Source organism: Mytilus californianus, unplaced genomic scaffold, assembly GCF_021869535.1.
Source record: "Mytilus californianus isolate M0D057914Y unplaced genomic scaffold, xbMytCali1.0.p SCAF_9, whole genome shotgun sequence".
Taxonomy (NCBI): Eukaryota; Metazoa; Mollusca; class Bivalvia; order Mytilida; family Mytilidae; genus Mytilus; species Mytilus californianus.
Window position 1 is genome coordinate 81,016,037 of NW_026262745.1, and position 20,376 is coordinate 81,036,412.

The window sequence follows — 20,376 nt, forward strand, 5'->3', positions numbered from 1 at the left end:
GGTGTGATGAGATGATTAAAGCACTCAGTTTTATCTTTGACATCCTTTATGTCATTTCGGCAAAAAAGTTTATCGACAGATTGTAGGTATTCCTTTGGGCACCAATTGTGCCCCTTTAATAGCAGACTTGTTCCTTTATTGTTATAAATCACAGTTTATGGCCAAACTCAGTAAAGAACCGTCTAAATTCCATTTAATTGATAAATTCCTTTGAATAAAAACCTTTGAATTAGGTAAACTTTCGTGTAGAGTGTATTAAAATCTATAGAAATCTTCCTCAAAATAAATTAGTCCATAAAATTTTTCTTATAAATAAGCATTTTGGTTGCCAGATAAATTTTCCTTTAAATGATGTAAAACTTTAGTAGTTAGTGAACATCTAATAAGAGCAATTGCCAATTCAGGCTCCTTGGAAACTCTGGTTCATATATATATATATAGACGTTTTATATATATATATATCTATATATATATAAATAAGGAGATCAAATGACAAAGATACATATTGAAATATAAATAAAATGTTGCACTGATTTTTGTTGAAAAAGAAGTTTTTCTGCACTGTTCATGGTATTGCTGTATGCGATGTGCTTGAAACTTGCTTAATACTTTAACAGGCTGAGCTTGATCTTTACAATACTATCTCCCAATAGTTTACATGTTACATAGATGTCCTTGTTTAAGTATATATGAATATATTATAAAGTATGAAGAAAGACACTGCTGCTGTCATCAAGGTTCAAATGAAATAAAATGTACATTTTCATTATTGTGCATCTATAGGTATAGTAGAAAATATGGAGAAAGACATTGACACTGCTGCTGTCATCAGGTTTCCGTGGAGGCATGATAATAGTAATCATGGTAACAGAAATGAAGAATTTAACAAAAAGCCAGGAGAGTACATACTTCAGACATTATTTTTAGAATTCTGCACAGTTGCTGAGAAAAAGATAGAACAGGTCTTAGGAGAACCATTGGTAAGAATAATAATGCATTTAACATGTTGAATTAAAATGCTATTTTAGGTGTTAATTACCTGTCACCATAAACATGTAATTTTAACTGTTATACAAACAAGTATGTTTACTCAGCTTTAATCTCCTTTGAAAATGATAAGTTACATAAGAAATACATCCGATTTGAATTTTTATCATTAGGTCTGCATCTTTCGAAAATTCTTACTTTCGAACATCGAGACATCAGGGTCAATTTACATTAATTTTACATTGACGGGACTATAAAGTTTACTCAACTTAACCGAGTATTCGAATCAACTGAGATCGACTCATCAGAGGTAATTATGCATTGATCAAACCGGAATTTTACCGGGACTGAGAAATTACTTCGACTCATTCGAGTTTTCGACACAATCCAGTTTGACACAACAAGGTTCGACTGTATTACCAAACACAAATAACTAATCCATTAAACATGGATATCATTTTATTTGAAAATTTAGGAAACACAGGAAATGATAAGATAAAAAACTTAATAGACCTGACAAAACTTCGTAAAAATCAAGTAAATTTTACAGGACTCAAAAATTAATATTTACTAATGCTAGAAAAAATACATTTAAAAAAAATAATCCTTTTCACATGGCAGATAAATGCTGGGACCCCTGGCTTCCAATACTAGAATAGTTTTATGCCCCACCTACGATAGTAGAGGGGCATTATGTTTTTCGGTCTGTGTGGCCGTTCGTCCGTCCGTCCGTTCCTCCGTCCGTTCGTCAACTTGATACTTAGTACACATGTTCCCTATGATATGATCTTTCTAATTTTAATGCCAAATTAGAGTTTTGACCCCAATTTCATGGTCCATTGAACATAGAAAATGATAGTGCGAGTGGGGCATCCGTGTACTATGGACACATTCTTGTTTATTATAAGATACTAGGAACCTAACTTAGTCTCACTTTGCATTTTTACCTTATCTGCACTACAGTATATATGGTATAAATATAATATTATTATGTTTTTTTTGTTTTTACAGGCAGTCTGTGACTACTTTTTTTTGACATGATAAATTTGTAAACCTTCATGGATTGTTATGAAACTTGGACAGGAGCTAATCGTCAAGATCAAGAAATAGCGTCTATACAAAAAAAATTGATTTTATTTTAAAATTATGTATTTTACTGATAAATGGACTCTTAATACAGTCAACATTGCACTTTTACACTTACAGCAGCAATCCCAGGCCAGACACAGGGTTCTGTGGAACCCTTTACAAATTTTAACTATAATTTTTTTTCAGAAAATAAAAGGAAGATAGGGTCACCAAAATCTCTTTTTTTCTATCTACAAAACAAAATACGTAAAACTACAGTAGTGCATAATTTTTTAATGGAATTAAATAATAATAAATATGGGTTATTTCTCTGTACAGTTTTTTTAAAATTTTAAGACAGTGTTTATTATAATTATACTTCCATTGGAAAATAGGGGATATGTTATGGCAATTGCCTGATGCGGATCCAGGATTTTGAAAAAGGGGGGCCTGTGGGCCCCAAAACCTAGACAAAGTTTGGAGTGGAACCGGTAAAAAGTCTGGATTAACCATATATGCAGCTCCATAAATCCGCCTCTGATTGCACTAGTATTGAGGAATTGTCCCGATTAGTATATCATATTGCATAAGCTTGCAAGTGCAATATGATAAACTGACAGGGACAATATTACTCAATTTTAGTTCAATAACCATTTTGTAATATACATGAACAAATGTAGTACCAAATATTTTTCACCTTTTTTCAGCTATATTTTATATCATTCATGTTTAGCTTAGAATTGTTTTAAGCAGTAAAAATGTTAGTGTTTAATTTGCCTTGCAGGAAAAATCATTGACAAAATCTTTACAGAGAGGAGAAGATCCACAGTTTGATCAGGTAATTTAAAAGAAAGAAAATGTTGTTTGATGGATATCACTGTGTTTAAAATACATTTACCCATTTGATTAAAAAAAGGGAAAAGAAAGAAAGATGTGGTATGATTGCCATTGAGGCAACTACTGTACATGTAAAATTCTGAAATTATTGTGTGCATTTATTTTTGCAACTTTTGAAGAATGGACAAAAATGTGAAATCTGCATACAGATATATATATATATCGAATTCAGAATACAAGTTCTTTTTATTGCGATACATACAGAGCTACATTATTTGCAATAATTTCTGAATTTACAGTATCCACATGAGTTCAACTGATGTTGATATTAACATTTATAGGTCACAGTATGGCCATCAGATTAAAGCATGTCTACAAATATTAGAAAAATGCATACAAAATTACATTACCAAAAAAAATTATGTAAGTTTCTCCTTTCTCTTCATATAATGATTTGGTATATATTGTGATGGCCATTTATACGTTAAAATCCCACCTACTGATAAAAAATATTTTTCATTTTTCATTATCTAAATTACAATCTAGATTTTGATATATCACTTATATAATATGATACCAGTTTTGTCTATTTGACAATAATCAAGGATTTCCCATAATCCTTACCAATTGTCCCACATATTTTCATTTTTTTCTCGCTTTGACTGAGTTGAAAAAGTAAGACTTAGGCGAGCTGTTTCCAGCGGCGGTGTCAACAATTTATTAGTTTATGATTAGGTTAGTTTAAGGAGACCCATTAGTGATAGGTCAATAATATTTGATAAGCAGTTGTATTAGCATTGCCAGATCTAATTTCCATGGACATTATTCAGCACTGCCCCCTCAGTCATGTTCTATTTTTCTTAGTTTACATGTACAAGATTGTGATTAGGTCAGTTTAAGGGGAATCATTAATGGTAGGTCAAGGATATTTGGTATGCAGATGTATAGCATTAGCACATCTCATTTCCATGGAGATTATTTTGCTTCTCATTCCCCTGAGTCATGGTCTATTGACTTTGAATGTTTTGCATAGTTAACATGTTATAGTTTGTGATTATATATAAGTTTATGATTCACCTCTAATGTTAGGTCAATGATATATGGTAAGCAGTTGTATAAGCATTTGCAAGTCTCATTTCAATGTTGATTATATGGCCCCAACACATCGTTATGATTCATTGACTTTGAAACTTTTGCATAGTTTACAAGTTAAAGTTTGTGTTTAGGTTACCGTAGTTTAAATGGAACCACTTATGATAAGTGAATGATAAATGGTATGCAGTTTTATAAGCATTGGCATTTCTCATTTCCATGGAGTTGATTTTGCCCTGCACCTTTAGTCATGGTTCATTGATTTTGAATGTTTTGTATAGTTTACATGTTTAAATATTGCCATTTGAATTTCAACATTCGCATCATACTATCAAAATTACAAAAAGCGAAACATATCTCTGTGTCAACAGTTTATTATATAAGGCCCGTTGTTGAAAATATATCTTTTACAGTACCAGATTGGTCCCACCACTTCATTTTTGCAAATTGACTTGCGTATAACCTTGTGATAAAACATATTTTATTTTCCCCCTACTATTTTATTTCAGTTATTGTAATTTCATTCCTAGGAATGAAGAATTTACTTTTTTGGTATCAGTTTTTTTCTTACTTGTTTTAGTTTTTGTCTCGCTTTGACGGAGTCAAAAAGCGAGACATAGGTATGCTGTTTCTGTCGTCGGCGACAACAATGTATTAGTTTGTGATTAGGTCTAGTTCATGGTGAACCACTAGTGATAGGTCAATGATATTTGGTATGCAGTTGTATTAGCATTGGCACATCTCATTACCATGGAGATTATTTGGCCCAGACGGCGGCAGGGGGGTCAACAATGTATTAGTTTGTGATTAGGTCTAGTTCATGGTGAACCACTAGTGATAGGTCAATGATATTTGGTATGCAGTTGTATTAGCATTGGCACATCTCATTACCATGGAGATTATTTGGCCCTGCCCCCTCAGTCAAGGTCTATTGACTTTGAAACTTTTCATAGTTTACATGTATTAGTTTGTGATTAGGTCAATTTATGGGGAACCACTAGTGGTAGGTCAATGATATTTGGTATGCAGTTGTATAAGCATTGGCATATCTCATTTCCATGAAGATTATTTGGCTCCGCCCCCTCAGTCATGGTCTATTTACTTTGAAACTTTTGCTTAGTTTACATGTATTAGTTTGTGATTAGATCAGTTTAAGATGAACTGCTAATGTTAAGTCAGTGATATTTGGTATGCAAATTTATTGGCATTTGCATGATTTGCAAGTATCGTTTCCATGGAGATTATATAGCCCCACCCCTGATCATGGTTCATTGACTTTGAAACTTTTACATAGTTTACAAGTTAATGTTTGTGTTTACAGGTTTGTTTAAAGGGAATGACTTATAATAAGTCAATGGTATTTGGTATGCAGTTGTATTAGCATTGGCACATCTCATTCCATGGAGATTGTTTAGCCATGTACCTTCAGTCATGGTTCATCGACTTTGAATATTTGCATAACTTACATGTTAAAGTATTGCTATTTTAATTTCAACATTTGCATTATCAAAATTACAAAAAGGCGAGACATATCTCTGTGATAACAGTTTATTTTTTAACATACTCCAAGGACTGAAAATGTAACCTTTATGGTACAAGTTTTGTCCCACTCTTTTCCCCCCTCTATTTCAATTATTATTCCAAGAGTGATAAATCTCCCCATATGGTACCAATTTTGTCTCACATTTTTTCCCCCAATCCTTACCACAGGATTGAAATGTTACCTATATTTACCAGTACCGTCCCACCACGTTAATATTTTTTCTATCTTAATTTTTATTCCCTTATGTATAATAAGGAATTGAAACCATTACCTATATGGTACCAGTTCTTTTCCACTATTTTATTTCATTTGTTTCAAGTGAGACTAATATAAGACTCTTATCTATATACAGTCAAACCTGCCTTTACGTTTACCAACTCTATGTTAAATATAACTAATTTCCATAGGCTGGGACGAAACTGGAATATATGTAAGACACTTTCTTATTTTAAATCCCAGTTTCTTTCCAACCCTATTAAAAAATCATTACATTTAGCATAGAGGGTGGGACAAACTGGGATTATATATTGGACACTTTTGTTAACATACTGTGGATTCATTATTATTCGTTGGGTACCAATTTTCGTGGGTTTCATGGGTACAGTTAAACCACGAATTCATATGTTCAACGAATTACACATTGTCTATAGGCTTTGTACACAGAAATCGGCAAACCACGAATTCAAGTATCAACGAAAATGTAAGTTTTCCTCAATCCACGAAAATTGATAACCACGAAAATAAATGAATCCACAGTAGCTTAATATAGATCCTTTGAAGGATATTGAAATTGAATTCCTTTATTTTAGTACATACTCTGATGTAAGAAATTTCGACAACCACATAATGATTAACTGTCCTTAGATCATCAATGATGGGACAAATTGGTTTATTATAGGTCACATTTCAATACCATCCCATGTGGGATGAAAACATGATTATGGCAATTATAATAGATATGTAGAAACTGTAAGCAGCAAAAATGATCAGCCATACAAATTCTACAAAAATGCCATGGTGATTAAAAGCAATTGAATGACCCAATTATAGGAGTGCCTTAAATGAATTTGATTAATTTTTGTGTTTTTGCCAATTATCTAGAAAACTATAACAATAAGGTAGAAACTCCAAACATAAAACAATGTTCAGCAAAACAAGATCTCCAAAAATGCCTTGTAACTGAAACCTTTGGATAAGTTATTGGCCTAAAATCACAATTTTAGACTACTTTTAAGAATTTGGCAAACTATGATAGTCAAAAGTAGAAACTGTGAACAGCAAAAATTATCTGCTGTACAAGATCTACAAAAATGCCAATGCGACCAAACCATTGGATGACTCCTTAAGGAGTTAACCTTGTAAATGATGATTTTTATTCCTTTTTTTTGCATTTTGAGCAAAATCTATATAGGTAATAGATTGTGAGAAACTGTTAACAGCAAAAATCATCAGCAATACAGGATCAATAAAAAGATATTTTGGTAATTAATTATATTCTAGTCTATTACGTTGGTGAGTGGCCAATTGTTGAAGATGCACATAGATCCAGGTGAGCGATACAAGCTCTTTGCAGCCTCTTTTTTTAGATGCTGTAAGCTATAAGTCAACTATATTTGGTGTATGGAATGATTGTTAGGTGTACATGTTGGTAAAGAAATCTGCTCACCTGACTGTGACCTCATTTAATGAATCAGTGGTAAACATTATGTTTTCTTTCTTAGGTCTGTTTCTAAGATACTATAAGCAATAAGTCAACTATATTTGATGTACAGAATGATTATACTGATCAGATTTGATTCACCTGACCTTGACCTGATTTTATGTTCATATGTTAAGGGTATTAATACTGTGATCTTGAAGACTTTTAATAAAAAATTCAATCATGGTCAATAATTCAGGCAAAACGATTCAGCCTGTGCACTCTTATTATGTAAATAAGTCATGTAATCCCGGCATAGAAGAGAAAAAGGAATTTTTGGCCTTGATTTTAGTTAAATGTCAATATGCTGAATATTTGAAAGTTAATGATTTGAATGGGCAAATGAATATCAATACTTTTAATTATCCAAAGTGTGTGATTCATGCCCTTTTGGCCTTCTAGTTGTATCATAAATTTTAATAAAACCGTGTTTTAACATTTCTAGGAAACTTTGTTCTTTTTGATAGTTTGTAATAATGTTTCACTGTACTAAGACAGCATTTTTTTTGTGCTAGGAGACAACAGTATTCAGTAATGATTTGACTGAACTAACTAAGGGCTCAGTTGTTGCCCAAAACAAATATCAACAAGATAAAGACCGTAAAATCTGATGAGAAATAATGAACCCATGTAAAATGTCAATTTCTAAAATAGTTTTGTCAAAGATAACAGTAAATGGTGTTGAACCATGTAGAAAAGAGCATCAGATTTATGAACTGAATCTTTGTTGTCTTGAACTTGCAGTGAGGTGAAAGTGTTTTTGCTTTATGTTGAAGATCTCACTGTAACTTTTCATTTCTGATAAGAAAAATTCTAAAATTTGCATCAAAATTAATCAACCTTCCATCAAAAGAAATAATGTAGTCAAAGTGATCATATATCTGTCATTAACATTTTTTATTTATTTTCAGTTACTGAATGCGTTAGGCAGTGTTGCAGAACAAACATTACCTTCGTTGCTGAGGAGTTTATTTCTTTGGTTTGATAGACAGATGTTAATTGATGACGGTGGTGTTCGACAAAGGCATAAAAGTAAAGGGTAGGTTTAAAACAATATGAAAAGTTTAATAAGGCAGGCGAAGGATAAAGGATAGGTTTAAAACAGTGTATGTACATGTATGTCCAAGGCTCAGGTGAAAAAAAGGTCTAAAACAGTGAATGCTAGAAACATAAGAAGACAGACAATTCAGTTATTTAAATGGCAAAATCAAAGTTAATTTTTAAGTAAAATTTTTATAAATTTTGTAAATGTTTAGGCTGAACAGCTTCAAAACTTTGTTACATTTTATATCTTCATTCTGATGTGTTATTGAAAAAAAAGGAGATGAGGTATTATTGTCAATGAAACAACTATCCACCAGAGACGAACAAAAGTTCAGATTGTTTAGGGTGCCAAAAGTAAAAAAGTGACCATACAAATCACATCTGCAGCATTTTAAGAGAAAATATTAATTGATAGATAACAGTTAAACATCTCACTTAAAGCAATATTGGCTTTGATTTAGCAAACAAAGAATTATTCAAAAAAGCTTTAGTAAAGGTCAGGAAAAAGACCCATCATATTCATAAGTTGATGTGTAAAAGAATATGATTTTCAAAAATTAAAGAAAAGTATTGCAAAGCACTAATTTCTAACAAAAAGATTGAATTATATTATCACGAGACCTCTCGTTAGTACATCCACAACTGCACAGCACAACTGTGATGGAAAAAATGTGATGAAAGAAATGTAAACAAACATGGAAGTCAGATAGTGTTAATTGATTCTGATAGAAAAAATTTAAAACACCAAATCAATGAACAACTTTTTAATTAACAAAAAGAAATGCATGGAAATTATAAAAAAAACAAAACATCGCTCTATTGTATGTCTTTCATCTCACTTCTTTTTTATGTGCTCACGATTTTGTGTTGCTGTTTAGTAAGGTCACGTTGGGTAAACTTTGGCCATAAAACACAAAAGTTAGATAGCAATCAAAGCATTAACTGAATGAAATAATTTTTGTCCATTATATGTCATGTATTCATAATAAATGTAAAAAAATTGTGCATAGTTAAGTATATATTCATGCATTGGTTCAATAATTTCCTTAACATTATAATTTCAAAAAAGTTGTTTCTTATGACTGCATGAACATGATCAAAAGAAAAATGGAATAGAAAATTTAATAGTAACACATTTTAAATCGTAGCAAGACAAGTTGGTATGAATGTTTTTAACATAACTATATAGACAATACAATATTATATTACATATGGTGTAGCATTTTTCTTTTTTCATTGGTTATTAAGATCACATGATTTAAAGGTATTCCATGTACCTGAAGCCTTGTTTCTATTTTTAACAATATGGATGCTATGTTTCTATTTATATTTATATTGACAGTCAATATTAAAAATCTTGCAAAATACAATGTAAAATACACAGAAAGGACATTGAAGTCCATTTCCATAATGCACTTTTTATATGTAATATATAAATTAAGGACTTTCACTCAGTCAATACGTTATATATGGACCTGTTAGATTATATTGACACTCAGACCTCGTCCACGATCAATATTATCTGAACAGGTCCATATATAATGTATTGACCTCGTCAAAAGTCCATAATTGATAAATATATCATACATTTATTGTTAATTTTACAGAAGTAAAGATTTTCTGCTAGAAAGGAGAGATGTAAGTTTTTAAAAAACTATCAAACATGAACACACTTTGAAATTATTAAAAACAGTAGTAGAAAAAACAAACCAAAAGAAGGTTTAGACGAAGAGTAAAACATATGTGTTGCTATTTACTTTCCCCTCTAGGGGTTGATATTGACTTTCTACTCTGGGTATTGATATTGATTTTCTCCTCAGAGTGCTAATATTGACTTTCTCCTCTAGGGGTTGATATCGACTTTCTCCTCTAGTGGTTGATATTGACTTTCTCCTCTAGGGGCTGATATTGAATTTCTCCTCTAGGGGTTGCTTTTGACTTTTCCTCTAGGGGTTGATATTGACTTTCTCCTCTAGGGGTTGATATTGACTTTTCCTCTAGGGGTTGATATTGACTTTCTCCTCTAGGGGTTGATATTGACTTTCTCCTCTAGGGGTTGATATTGACTTTCTCCTCTTGGGGTTGATATTGATTTTCTCCTCTAGGGGTTGCTATTGACTTTTCCTCTAGGGGTTGACCTTGTCTCCTCTAGGGGTTGATACTGACTTTTTCCCATAGGTGTTTTTATTGACTTTCTCCTCTGTGTGTTGAATTCAAAGCTTGCATATTGACTTTCTCCTCTATGTGTTTATCATGAATAAGGCAAGGGTTTTTTAATTTGTTGGTTAACAGATCATGCAGATCTGCCAACCCAATTTTTCAGATTTTCAAAAAAAAACTTAAAATTTACATTTCATGTTTTTTTTTTTATTCCCACCAACCCTAATAAATACATTATCCCTGAAATATAAATAAAAATATCTGTGTAGCTGCATTGAACTATTTAAATGCATTATCTTAGCATGATTAAACACATACCCAATTTTTACAAACTTATACTGATGATGACATGCATTGTATATTTAAAACAGCTGATGATGTTTGGAATTCTTGTGTTTTTTTCTTCCCCAAACGACCAACCCGACTTGTTCACATAAAAAAATCTGTAAACCAACAAATTAAAAAAGCCTGGCCTTATTTTGCCTTTCACAGAAAAGATAATGTTTTCCAACCTTATGTCTGTTACCTTGGTAGAATTTTAGTTTTTTTGTCTGATCACCTTCAAAGGAGGTGGTGTGCTCTGTTTTGGCTTAACAATTGGAGTATTATGAAAATATGTTATTTTTGTGTTGAAATAGTTGATAGGTGTGTGCAAAGCTTAAACTGAAAGGGCTTACAAAGGAATATTAACAGAGATAAATTCCTTCAAAAATGGAATGATACAAAAGATAAAATCCACCACTCCCTCTCAATCCTCAAATAGAAATGCATTATTTTGACACTGTAAGGAATGGGAAATATCAAGTTAATGAAAATGCAAAATAGATATTTACTAAAGAGTTAATGTTGATATAGACAAATACCATAGTTAAATATTTAATGGGTACTTGTATGCACTTAAAACTGTTGGGTCCAAAAACAACTTGAAAATCGACCAAAATCTATGCATTTTTCATAGAAGTGGTTTTATATGACATCAATGTATTCTATATGTTATATACAGCATTGAATGAAGAAATGTTTCTTTACAGTTAGCTGTTGAATTCATTTACTGCTTAGTACTGATAGAAGTTCTAGCCAAGGTATGTTTCAATTATGTTATTAAATGTAAAAAAGGTTGTTATTTTTTATTTATTCCCTTGCAAATTAACACTATTTTATTTTGACATAATGTAGCTAGGGCATACAGATTAATACTTGTCTGTCCATCAAACTCAATATGGTTATTGTTATGTTCAGATCCATGATTTAGAAACTGATGGTAAAATATATCAAGGACATTTCATTACTACAATCACCTATATATTTTTAAGTTAAAATGTGACTGATATTTCACTAATACAGTTATTTTGTACAGTAGACTCCACCTAATCTGATATCGGCTAAACGAATATATCGGCTATTGTAATATTATTTCAAAACATTAAACCCTTCCCTATATGTTAATGTTAATTAGTCTCCTACCGACGAAGTCGAAGGGGACTTTAGGTTTGCACTCCGTCTGTCTGTCCAACCATCAGTCTGGCAATTCAGTTTTCCACACTTTTTTTCTTAATGCTTGAAGATATTGATTTGATATTTGGTGTATTGTTTTATCATGACCAGTTACAGATCAAGTTTGAATTTTATTCCGGTCTGATGATTTTATGCAGAGTTATGGTCCTTGGACTTAGAAAATTTACTCAAATAATCAGTTTTCCGCACTTTTTTTCGTCATGCTTGGAGATATTGATTTTATAATTGGTATATAGTTTTATCATGACAAGTTACAGATCAAGTTCAAATTTTGTTCTGGTCTGATGATTTTGTGCAGAGTTATGGTCCTTGGACTTAGAAGATTCACTCAAATAATCAGTTTTCCACACTTTTTTTCGTCATGCTTGAAGATATTGATTTGATAATTGGTTTATAGTTTTATCATGTAAAGTTACAGATCTAGTTCGAATTTTGTTCCAGTCTGATGATTTTGTGCAGAGTTATGGTCCTTGGACTTAGAAAATTTACTTAAATAATCAGCTTTTACACACATTTTGTCATGCTTTAAGATATTGACTTGATATTTGTTATATAGTTTACACAATGACAAGTTATAGAATGATCAAGATCGGATATAAGAATATATCGGCAATTAGGTTAAGAATATTCTGGAAGTTTTGTTCAAAACAATGGACCATCGGATATTTTCAATGTTTTTCTGACAGGAAATGGACCCGGAAGTTACGAAATTATAATCTTGCAGACAAAAAAATTTAGTTTTTACTAAATATAAAAAATATAAAGGAACTATTTCTTAATAAATTGTTGTCTTTTTTCATTGTCTTCCTTTTTAATGTGAATTAGATGCCCTTTAAATTCAAATGGTTTGAATTTATTTATAAAATATACAAGAGCAGTACGTTGGAAGAATTTTGTTAAAACTCTAAGTGCTCACAGAATCAGAAATATAATTTAAACTGAATGTACCTCCTTCTGAATAATTTATTGCAATATACATATAAATCCCTTTTGACAAGAGAAATCTGACTTTTGTCAGATAAACTTTTGAAACATGTGCATGACCACATGTCATGGACGCCATTTTGTTTTGTTTACAAAATGTGAAGAAGCATCGAGAACCATGACCTAAACATAAACAGTCTTCAGAAAACTTATACTTGATGCAATAATATTTTATTAATCATGATTATCTTCATAAATTTAAATTTGATTATTTAAAGAAATAAAATATATAACAAATATGATTTTAGTTTAGAGACTACACAGAACATGCTTTGATCTATTTATAGCTAAATTATCTTACTGTGATAAATGTAAATAATGGATATTAGTTCGTTTACAAAACAAATAAAGACACAAACTATGGATGGTAGATATTTATTCACATAAATATTTCAGGACATTTGATTTACTTTAATAAATATAGGATTTAAAAGCTGAAAACAAATATGAGCATTACATAACCGATCATAACCAGCTGATAATTTTTTACACAAACATCGTGGTGATGTGACTAATAAAAATCACTCCAGCCCTTATATAGAGCAGTGGTCAGGCCTAGTAACATATCAGGATTAGGTCTACTCATTATTGCAGAATATTCAATGAATATACATTCATCGTCTAATTGAATATATCGGGTAATGGGATATTTTTGCTGACATTTTGGGTATCCGATTTGTCGGAGTCTACTGTATATAAAAATGCATTTATTCACAATGACCTACATTTCCTTTAGTTAAATTTTGTGTTAAAAGTCTACTTTTCAGAAACCCATGTTAGTGTATCTGTGATTTCACTTTATCCTTTGAATAGTACAATGCTGTCAATAAACACTTGGGTTACTATGGTCATGCAGGACCATAGGGCCAAGTGAGCTGTTCTCATAACTTGGCGACCTTTATCGTCAGGAGTCTGTCATCGCCCATTGTTGTCGTTCGTTAACTTTTACAAAATTCTTCTCTGAAACTACTGGGCCAATTTAAGTGAAAACTGTCAAGACGAAGACTTATAGGAGTTATCGCCCTTAAATGACTAATTTACTGTCAAGTGAGCTTTTCACATCACTTGGCGTCCTTCGTAGTCGTCATCTTCCGTTAACTTAACACAAAAATCTTCTCCTCTGAAACCACTGGGCCAAATTTAACCAAACTTGGTTTCAATCATCATTGGGGTATCTAGTTTAAAAAATGTGTCCAATGACTCCGCCTGTCAATCAAGATGGCAGACATGGCTAAAAATAGAACATAGGGGTAAAATGCAAGTTTTGTCTATTATCTTGAAAACCACTATGAATAGAGAAAATCTGACTTGCCAGAAATGCTGAGAATGTTGAGATCTGCCTCTGTCCATTTATGGCAAAACTGTCAGACGACTTCTTATAGGAGTTATTGCCCTTGGATATCAAATTTTATCAATTTTTTTCCATTTTTTTGTTTATTATTTTGAAAATAATAATAGATACAGAGAATTTTTATAAGGAAACATGATTAGCAAGACCAGATCTACATAAGAGAACATGGCTGAAATCATCAGACTACTCCTTATTGGAGTTATTGCTCTTCAATGCCATTTTTTTAGCTCACCTGGCCCGAAGGGCCAAGTGAGCTTTTCTCATCACTTGGCGTCCGTCGTCCGTCGTCGTCGTCGTCATCCGTCGTCGTCGTTAACTTTTTACATTTTGAACTTCTTCTAGAGAACCACTGAATGGAATGAAACCAAACATGGCATGAATGTTTCTTATGAGGTGCTGACCAAGTGTTGTTACTTTAAAGCCGATCCATCATCCAAGATGGACACCTTCGGGGGACTTAGTTTAACATATGACCCTATGGGGAAATGCATACAAATGTTTTCTTTTAGAGAAGCACTGAAAGGAATGAAACCAAACATGGCATGAATGTTTCTTATGAGGTGCTGACCAAGTGTTGTTACTTTGAAGCCGATCCATCATCCAAGATGGCCGCCAGCGGGGGACTTAGTTTAACATAGGACCCTATGGGAAATACATACAAATGTCTTCTTTTAGAGAACCACTGAATGGAATGAAACTAAACATGATATGAATGTTCCTTATGAGGTTCTGACCAAGTGTTGTTACTTTGAAGCGATCCATAATCCAAAATGGCCGCCAGCGGGGGACTTAGTTTAACATAGGACCCTATGGGAAATACATACAAATGTCTACTTTTAAAGAACCACTGAATGGAATGAAACCAAACATGGCCTGAATGTTCCTTATGAGGTTCTGACCAAGTGTTGTTACTTTGAAGCCGATCAATCATCCAAGATGGCCGCCAGTGGGGGACTTAGTTTAACATAGGACCCTATGGGAAATACATACAAATGTCTTCTTTTAAAGAACCACTGAATGGAATGAAACCAAACATGGCCTGAATGTTCCTTATGAGGTGCTGACCAAGTGTTGTTACTTTGAAGCCGATGCATCATCCAAGATGGCCGCCAGCGGGGGACTTAGTTTAACATAGGACCCTATGGGAAATACATACAAATGTCTTCTTTTAGAGAACCACTGAATGGAATGAAACCAAATATTGCATGAATGCGCCTTATGAGGTTCTGACCAAGTGTTGTTACTTTAAAGCCGATCCATCATCCAAGATGGCCGCCTTCGGGGGACTTAGTTTAACATATGACCCTATGGGGAAATGCATACAAATGTTCTCTTTTAGAGAAGCACTGAATGGAATGAAACCAAACATGGCATGAATGTTTCTTATGAGGTGCTGACCAAGTGTTGTTACTTTGAAGCCGATCGATCATCCAAGATGGCCGCCAGCGGGGGACTTAGTTTAACATAGGACCCTATGGGAAATACATACAAATGTCTTCTTTTAGAGAACCACTGAATGGAATGAAACTAAACATGATATGAATGTTCCTTATGAGGTTCTGACCAAGTGTTGTTACTTTGAAGCCGATCCATAATCCAAAATGGCCGCCAGCGGGGGACTTAGTTTAACATAGGACCCTATGGGAAATACATACAAATGTCTACTTTTAAAGAACCACTGAATGGAATGAAACCAAACATGGCCTGAATGTTCCTTATGAGGTTCTGACCAAGTGTTGTTACTTTGAAGCCGATCAATCATCCAAGATGGCCGCCAGCGGGGGACTTAGTTTAACATAGGACCCTATGGGAAATACATACAAATGTCTTCTTTTAAAGAACCACTGAATGGAATGAAACCAAACATGGCCTGAATGTTCCTTATGAGGTGCTGACCAAGTGTTGTTACTTTGAAGCCGATGCATCATCCAAGATGGCCGCCAGCGGGGGACTTAGTTTAACATAGGACCCTATGGGAAATACATACAAATGTCTTCTTTTAGAGAACCACTGAATGGAATGAAACCAAATATTGCATGAATGCGCCTTATGAGGTTCTTACCAAGTGTTGTTACTTTGAAGCCAATCCATCATCCAAGATGGCCGCCAGCGGGGGACTAAGTTTAACATAGGACCCTATGGGAAATACATACAAATGTCTTCTTTTAGAGAACCACTGAATGGAATGAAACCAAATATGGCATGAATGCTCCTTATGAGGTGATGACCAAGTGTTGTTACTTTGAAGCCGATGCATCATCCAAGATGGCCGCCAGCGGGGGACTTAGTTTAACATAGGACCCTATTGGAAATACATACAAATGCTTCTTCTAGAGGTGCACTGAATGGAATTTTCTTACACGCAAGGATAAGGCGTGCTAAGTATTAAAAAAAGGGGATTTTCCGACTAGCAAAACGAATTAGAACTCATCTTTACAGAAACTTAATAGGTAAATACTTCACGCACAAAAATCACAGAAAACCGTTAAACATATTGTACTTTCATTCTTAGTAGCAATTTATAGTTATAATAATAATTTCTATTTCTTCCAATAGTAGTTTAGTTGTTATTTTATTTAGAAAACCTGGCAAAGGTATTTCAACTATTGAATAGAATAAATATCTAGAGACTAAAAGTATTGCAAGAAAGACTGAGAACAATCTTTACACTGGTGGCAGCGGATTTAGTTTTCTTTTTAAAGAAAATTTTAAGAATCTACGTGAATATTTTATTAGGCACGCAATTGATAAGTAAAAATATTTTAAAATTGTTACTGTCCATATTTGTTTACACTTTAAAAAAAAAATGAACATAATAAAAAAGGACACTTCAACAAAAGGTGAAAGAAAAGTTGGTGAGATTAATTAAGCTTATAGTATATATTTCATTAATTTTGTATTCAACAAGGATAAATTCTAATCCAAGTTGAAGGAAAATATTTATTGAGTTTAAATATATATCAACAAGGATAAATATAAATCCAAGTTGAAAAGAAATAATATAGTTAAACAAAATCTATGTCAACAAGGATAAATTTTAATCCAAGTTGAAAAGGTTATAATTATTAAATTTGAATATATATCAACAAGGATAAATATGAATCCAAGTTGAAATAAAATAGTTAAGGGGTATACATCAACAAAGATAAATTCTAATCTAACTTGAATGTTAAAAGATAAAAAATTTAAGTCAAATTTCAACAAGGATAAAATAAAATCCAAGTTGAGCTAGATTAATATTGAATACCATATTCAACAAGGATAAACTTTAATCCAAGTTGAGTTTTAAATTTAGGAGTCTATTTTAACAAGAATAAAATCTGAATCCAAGTTGAATATTAAACCATAATTTTTCAATAGGGTCCAGTTGTAAAATTTATAGTTTATTTCAAAGTTGTAAATTAAATAGTACATTTCACAAAATAAGTTTTACAACAAGGATAAATATAAATCTAAGTTGTAGTTATATTTCATTAAGGTCAAAGTTGAACGTCTATTGTCTATTTCAAATTTGTAATGTATATAGTCTATTTCACAAAGTAAGGATAGATTCATAATCCAAATTGTGTTTTAAAAGTAAGGCATAGGAAATTCTTTATCAATTTCAACAAGGATAAAAGTCATCTAAGTTGAATAAATCTAAAAAAAAAAAAGCACAAGATTAACAAGGATAAAATTTAATCCAAGTTGATTGGTAAATTTAAACTCTTGATTCCATTTAGCAGTCAAAAGTAAGATGTATAATTTGAGAAATAGACAACCTAGTATGTCTACGGGATCAATGTCTTTAGGAAGGGGAAGAGGAAGGAGATCTGGAATAAACCCACCAAGTAGTTTAGCCATTCCCAACCATGCCATATCATCTGGAAATATGGAGGCCCATTTTTCAGGGGAACCTAGAAACTCTCCTGATTATTGTAATGCAAGGTTTAATATCCCTGAATTCAATCATGGGGAGACAATAAATAAGTATCCAAATATATTGCCTACTTCAATTAATGAAGGAGAAAGGGAGATAACTCATTTGACTGATGAAAATCCTCGTACCATGGATCATGCTATCAACGTACCTGCTATAAGTCAAGAAATTGAGAATAACTCTAATCCATTCCTTGTTCCAACTCAAAGTCGAAAAGATAGCGCTTTAATTTCAAGATCAACCAATTCTGATAGTGATGAGCTCACACAATTAAGAAGACAATTAGATGCCTTAAAGAATGAAAATTTTGAATTCAAGAGAACAGCCCAACAAAACAGCCTTCCGATACCAAGTTCAAGTCAAACAAACCCTAATTAAAATCTGGTCAACACAATTACCCAGTCAACAGAGTATATAGAGCCGAATGTATATGCTGGTACCTATACCCATGTAAACCATGATATTGTTAGCAGCCCTCAACTCAACCCTCCCCCTAACCTGGGACAGTGGTGTTACAGCACAACATAAGAACAAACTGTAAAAATTAGTTGCAATGTGCACTTGCTTTTATGGAATTGTTTAAATAATTTTTTCCCATTTTTAGACTGGAGAACTTAGTGATTTTTTTGCCAAAAATTTTGAAAATGTAACAATTTTTGTTTTTAATCTAGATCTTTGGAATTTCAGAGGGTTTGTAAACCTATGAGGTTGTGCACCATCGATTATGGAATTGTTTAAAGATGATTCCCCACACTTACAATTTATATTTCCATATATTTAAATGTTCAGTATAGACCATTCTCTATATATGTTTTAAGAATCAAACTGCCCACCCCTGCCATTTGAATCTTTGATAAATTTTAACACATTTCTGGTGAATTGGACTTTTACAAAGCTTGATTCTCATATCATAAAAAAACATTGAAAGGCTTTGCTGTAAAAAGAAAACTGGTGAAAAAATCAGACTCTGGTAATTTTTTTTAAAACCTTTTTTTTCACTGGGATCACTTATTATAAGATAGTTATAAGATTTTACATGATGTTATATCTGCCTTTGAAAAATAGATGTATTTGTTCTGAAAAACTGTTAACTGAGCAAAATAATTAGAAGCCAAAAAATTTATCGATATGATATGTCATGATTATATTACTATACTGAATTTCTGATTTTGATGTGATTTGGTTTTTTATTGATTTGTTGGGTTGTTGCCTCATATGGATTTTACCACACATTTATTATTGTTAAAATTGTTTAATATTTTATTTTCAGTTAAACTTCCATCCAGGACATGATGATTTGGTTCAACATGTAATTGCTCAGTCATTCAAACATTTCAAATATAGAGACAAGTAAGATAATATGTACTATTTGACATGATTATGAATGTGTTGAGTAAGGGAAACAATATTACTATAGGAAATGTCACCTTCCAAGATGTAAAAAATCAATGGACCAGTGAAAAATATCTAAATTCTAATCTATAATGTCTACTTTTGAAAAATAAACTTAAAAACTCATTCTTCCTCATATAGATAAAGGATTAATTGATTGTTGTGTGTTTAATGCTTAGTTGCAAATATTTCCTGAATATTCAAGGGGATGATTTAATGAAAGTTACTTATTTTTTCTAGATATACTTAAAACAAACATTCATTACAAAACATAAACTGCTGCATCACATTGTATAACCTGTTTTCAGGTAAAAAGTATATGAAAAGTTGAATATCAAAACCATATTTGTCTTCCAAAAGAACAATGAAATAAAAATTATGTATGAATTTTGAAGTCTTATCTTAAGAAGAGTTATTCAGTCTCTATTATAAGTCTTTTCCTTGTTTTTTGGCATACCAATTTACCTTATTATCATTTCTAAGTATTTATGTGTCTGTCAAAATTCTAATGCAAAATTTACAAGCACATTCCTCTCGGGAATTCTCTGGAAACGTACATTTATGTGGCAGATTTGTTGAAAGATTTAATGTATCTTTAAAATTTTTAAACTTGACAAACTTACTGTTGATTATATGTATTTCAGTAAAACATTTTAATTTAGTTTTAAAATGATATGTTTCCATGGGTTATAGAACAATAAAAAATTACGAAATTTTTCCTGAAATTTGCCTATTTTTGGTCTCGTCTTGACAGAGTCAAAAAGCGAGACATAGGTATGCTGTTT

General features: G+C 32.2%; 1 protein-coding gene across 2 annotated transcripts in view; it reads left to right on the forward strand.

The window, feature by feature from the left end:
* LOC127716465 (protein furry homolog) overlaps positions 1 to 20,376 on the forward strand; it is a 631,222-nt gene that overhangs the window by 23,394 nt on the left and 587,452 nt on the right. For both annotated transcript variants that reach the window (XM_052222678.1, XM_052222679.1), the window contains exons 3-8: positions 784 to 980; positions 2,840 to 2,893; positions 8,138 to 8,265; positions 9,878 to 9,908; positions 11,462 to 11,512; positions 19,470 to 19,549. In XM_052222678.1, the coding sequence (XP_052078638.1) occupies positions 784 to 980; positions 2,840 to 2,893; positions 8,138 to 8,265; positions 9,878 to 9,908; positions 11,462 to 11,512; positions 19,470 to 19,549 (541 nt within the window). The remainder of the gene's footprint in view (positions 1 to 783; positions 981 to 2,839; positions 2,894 to 8,137; positions 8,266 to 9,877; positions 9,909 to 11,461; positions 11,513 to 19,469; positions 19,550 to 20,376) is intronic.